At 35.7% G+C, this 4984-nt stretch overlaps 1 protein-coding gene across 1 annotated transcript; it reads right to left on the bottom strand.

Moving 5' to 3' along the window:
- Positions 1–3654: 3654 nt before the first annotated feature.
- LOC113351019 lies at positions 3655–4365 on the bottom strand. The gene has a single exon (XM_026595100.1). It carries the CDS (start codon positions 4363–4365, stop codon positions 3655–3657), a length of 711 nt encoding a protein of 236 aa, XP_026450885.1.
- Between the last annotated feature and the right edge of the window lie 619 nt (positions 4366–4984).

The following is a 4984-nucleotide window of genomic DNA, read 5'->3' as shown; positions in this document are numbered from 1 at the left end:
CCGTGATGTGCTGTGTCGGCACACGTGCTATACGTAATATACCAAAAGGATTATATATATTTAGATAAAAAACATAGGCAACCCACAAGTCTGATTGGTGAACCACCAGTCCAGCTTACAAGTTAAAAAGGAAATGGGGTATACCCCATTAACTAAACAGGAAAAAAAAGAAAAAAAAAAACAGAGCAAATATTCAGCAGAGAACAAGCTCTATACATCCAAAATATGTCATTTCACCAGACTGAACAAAACCTTGTAGTTGTGGGGTAAGAGAAAACATCTGATAAATGTACATCCAAAATATAGCTTTACAAACTAACTGCATCCAAAATATAGCTTTACATAACTGCACATTCCAAGTATAGCTAATCAGCGGCACAAAAAGTATTTGTAAGCTTTCATGGCTCTGCGAGATCCATGTCAAAAAAGTGGAATCACCTGTGAAGGAACATTTAGAATGAATTTAATCACAAAATAAAGTGAACAATGATTTATAATGTTGATGGAAAGAATTGTTCACATTTGCCCAATATCAGTACTCTACAAAGTGTTTGTTGCTTTAAGCTAGTGTATCTTAAAAAGGGGTAACAGTTGCAAGAACTAAAACAAAACAAGAGGATACTATCTTTACATACCTTCCAGTGACAATTTAACCATCGAACCTTGAGAAGACTTCCTCATATTCATCATTAAACTCCTGTCTTCTCTTCCGAGCGTCATTCCAATCCTTTGAGCACACTAGAGCATCCAAAATATCGGGGGAAAGTCGGCGCTTTTTTTTGCTCAAAATTCTCCCACTCAAACTAAAACAAGACTCCGAAGCCATTGTTGATGCAGGCGGAGTCAGTAAATCACGAGCCATAATCTGCAAAATTGGAAAACTATTTCCATGAGTATTCCAAAATTGCAAAATATCAAAATTACTCCCCAATTCCTTACTTCCAAGGAAAACAGTGACATCCAACTCTAAATATCTAACAAGTTCAGAAATTGAATTGGTATTAGATGTGCCACTTGAAACAGTGGTAGAACAAGTTGATAACAATCTTTGTGATGGATCTAGTTCACCAAAATCAGATTAAGCTTGGGCCACAGTAGTTTGCACATTACTACCATGAGTACTAGAATAATGATTAAACAGTTTCAAAAGCATTTGATGCACAGATGCAAAACTATCAAGAGGTTCTCTATCAAAGGCATTAGCAATTCCTTCTATGAGTATAACTGTTCCAATAATTTTCTTCCTTGGATCCATAACAGACGCCAAGATAAATAGAGGTGGAATAGCCTCCCAATATTTCAGATGTTTTTCTTCCATCAACTTAATAACTCTGCCATAAAGCCTATTATCCCTACATTGTCTAAATGATACTGCAATGTTATACAATTGATTCAAAGCAATGCAAGTGGTGGAATAGTAAACTCCAAATAACTTCTTAGTAGCTGTATAAAATACACCTAAAAACATGGTAAACAACTTACAATTGTCAAATTCAATCATGTCCAGTTCATAGTCAGAATCAATAAGGGCATCCAATATTACGGTTTCATAACCTTCAATTGCTTTCAACATCATGTAAGTAGAGTTCCGTCTATTATGCACATCTAATCCAAATGATCTAGGTTTAAGAGCAAAATTTTGGCAAGACTTCTTAAATTCTTGTAACCTAGAAGGAGCATGAGTAATATAAAGGATTGCACTTCTAATTTTTCTAATAAAGTCCAAGTTATCAGTTTCGTCAATCACCTTAATAGCATCATAAACTATCAAATGAATGATATGACATGCACATCTAACATGAAACAATTTCGCAAAATCAGGATATGGAGGCACAACAGAACGCTGAAAACAGTCAATAGCACTAACATTCGCAGCAGCATTATCCAAACCAAGACTGAAAAATTACTTTCAACACCATACTCTTTCAAAATATTTAAGATAACTTCATGAATATGGCGACCGGTATGAGGATAAGGAATAGTACGAAAAGCAATTACCTTTTTGATTAGCATCCAAGATTTAGCATCAATATAATGAGATGTAACACAAATATAAGGAGATCCATTACATCCTGTCCACATATCCGAAGTAAAAGATATACCAGTAGCATGTGAAGCAAATTCAGCAATCAAAAAGTTTTTCCTTCCATCAAATTTCTTCACAATATCAGTTCTAGATGTATTTCTACTAATTTTTTTATAAGCAGGTTGAAGATAAAGTTGAATAAACTCCTCAAAATCCTCATCTTCAGCTAGAGCTAAGGGTTTCTCGGAATTTACAATGAAATCAGCTAATCCTTCTCTCATTCTACTCTGACTATAAGTAAAAACCGAACCATGTGCAGCCCTAATTACAGATGAGAATGAACCATCTTATGCACCAATTAGAATGGCAAACAAGAGGCCCAAGGATCTTGATTCTCTGATTATATAAGTGAAAAGTTTATTATTTCTGTGGGGTTTTGGCCTCAAACTGGTTTCTGTTCATTTCATTTAAGGAACTCATATGCTTCAATTTTTTTTCTTTTAAAGGAACTCTGGTCTGACATCCTTATGCTTATGCTCGTCTCTTTAGATTCTAAGCTGTATCTTGTCTGGTGTTTCGATATTGTTTTTACTTCAATAATGTTTCAACATTAAAAAGAAGTTTTTTGTTGTAAATTAGCACCTTGTAATCAGAAGAATGCAGCAAGGATTGAGTCCTTCAACGGATACCATGTCCAGGACCACTGCATAGTGCTGCTCGTTTGTTTCATAAAATTCTGAATTCCCACTGATTGTTTCGTAAAATTCAAGATCAGCTTGATGACCATATAATGAGATGTACATACTCCAGAACAGTATACTTTTTGTTGGATGACTTGTAACTTGTACACACAAAATTAATACTTTGCCTTGAAAGTAAATTGTCAAGATGGATGCTTCTTGTTAAATAAATTATGGAGGACCGGTGAAAGGATCACACTGGAGTTGGGACAAACTTCGGAAAAAAAATGTGAAAGTTTCATTTTCTCGAACATGTGCATGAGCCATTGCTTAAACTTACACTGAAATATTATCACAAACATTATCTACAAAATCAAATATTTTTGGTCAATAAGCGTCATGTTGTTAAACTTGCATATGAGAAGAATTGGGGTGGAATCTGTAGGCCGTTATACAATGCTCAATTTAATCCTAGCCTGGTGACATTGCAATACTGGCACGACTTCCGTACTTTCTTATCAAAGGGGATTTATGATGCCAAAATTCCCTTCAGATCCAAAGATAGCAAATTACTAAGCACAGATAACACTATACAATTGCAATCCGGAATTACTGAAAACATACATTTGGGATGCCAAATTTCTCACTAAGAAAACCAAAACAAACAAAGATCTTCCAAGTCAACACTATACACACACATCCAGCCTTGAACACAAATTTAAGATAGACTGAACGGGGAAATAAACATTTAGCCTCGATTTGTATTAGCCTGTTAAAACATTATGTATGCACAACAGATTCCCAATGAAACAAAATTTAGCTTATAGAAATGCCATCAAATACATTAGAATCACAAAACCAAAGTGCTAAAGTATGTTTAATTATCAGAATCAGCTCCTCCTCATCCTCTTTTGCTCTTCCTCCAAATGTTCTACTATTCCTTTCCAATCAAATATGCCAAAAAACAGCATACACAATGTTCCACCAGATCTTCTTAGCTCTCCCTGTAAGAGCATTAAGCCTCCAAGCTTCAAAACACTGCAACAAATTAGCAGGGCTAACCCAACTAATACCAAAAGCCTTCATAAAATGAGACCATATGCCAAAAGTATAAGGACAGTGTAGGAAGATATGATCTGTAGATTCATCACATTCCTTACACAAGACACACAAGCTATCTTGAACCTCCATACCCCTATGCTGCAACATATCCTTTATTGGAAGAGAATTATGAAATGTTGCCCATAGCATGAAATTAACCTTAGAAGGAATAAATTGTTTCCATAAAAATTTATTGAAACTCACTTCAACAGCATCACTTAACTGCATTTCATAGCACCTCTGAACTGAGAAATCCCCTTCCATACTAACTGTATCCTCACCCTCTTCAAACCCATAACAAGGACCCAGCTCATTGCAAAACTGTTCAACTCCAGACAATCTTCTCCTAAAAGCACAATTCACCCTCCCCTTCTCAATCAGCTCAGCCACTGAAGCAAATTTCTGTGCACAAGCTCTATAAACTGCAGGAAATCTGACACAAAGTGAACCCTGAGTCGTCCATTTATCATGCCAAAATCTTGCTGATTTTCCATTCCCTATCTGAAGTTTCAAGTGCTTATTCAAAAAAGAAGATGACTTTAGAATACACTTCCACATTCCTATGCCCTATGGTTTAGAATCATCACTAGGAATCAGCTTCCTCTTGACATCATCAGAATCCCAAAAAAAATTCCTCATCAGTCTTGTAATCTTGTCCTCCACACTTGCAGGCATATGAGTAAGTGAAAGAAAGTAAATAGGCAGGCTAGCTAAGCAATGCTTTATAAGTACTAACCTTCCAGCTTTATTCAAAAATTTCTTCTTCCACATGGCCAGCTTAACCTCCATCCCCTGAATAACTTCATCCCAAACTGAAATGTTCCTTGAAGAAGCACCTAATGGCAATCCCAGATATTTAACTGGTATTTTCTCTACCTTACAACCCAATTCCAATGCCAAAGAATCAATAATCCATCTGCTCCAACACTTATCATAGAACTCTTCTCCAGATTCAGCTTCATACCAGTTACCACTTCAAAAATGCAAATAAAAAGCAACATGTTTTGCCTTTAATTTCTCATTTAATTGGTAGTTTCTCTACCTTTCTAACGATATTACAAGGTTTTTCGTCTATACCAAAATAGATTCATTTCTCAAATTAATCCAAGATATTTAGTCATCGGACCATGCCTCATCCATAGCATCTAAGTGTATGTGTTGCAGGTGTTCCTGTTGT

The sequence above is a fragment of the Papaver somniferum genome, chromosome 2 (assembly GCF_003573695.1).
Source record: "Papaver somniferum cultivar HN1 chromosome 2, ASM357369v1, whole genome shotgun sequence".
In the NCBI taxonomy this organism is placed as follows: domain Eukaryota; kingdom Viridiplantae; phylum Streptophyta; class Magnoliopsida; order Ranunculales; family Papaveraceae; genus Papaver; species Papaver somniferum.
Note: the sequence above shows the minus strand (reverse complement) of the source record. Positions and strands in the feature narration are given on the sequence as shown.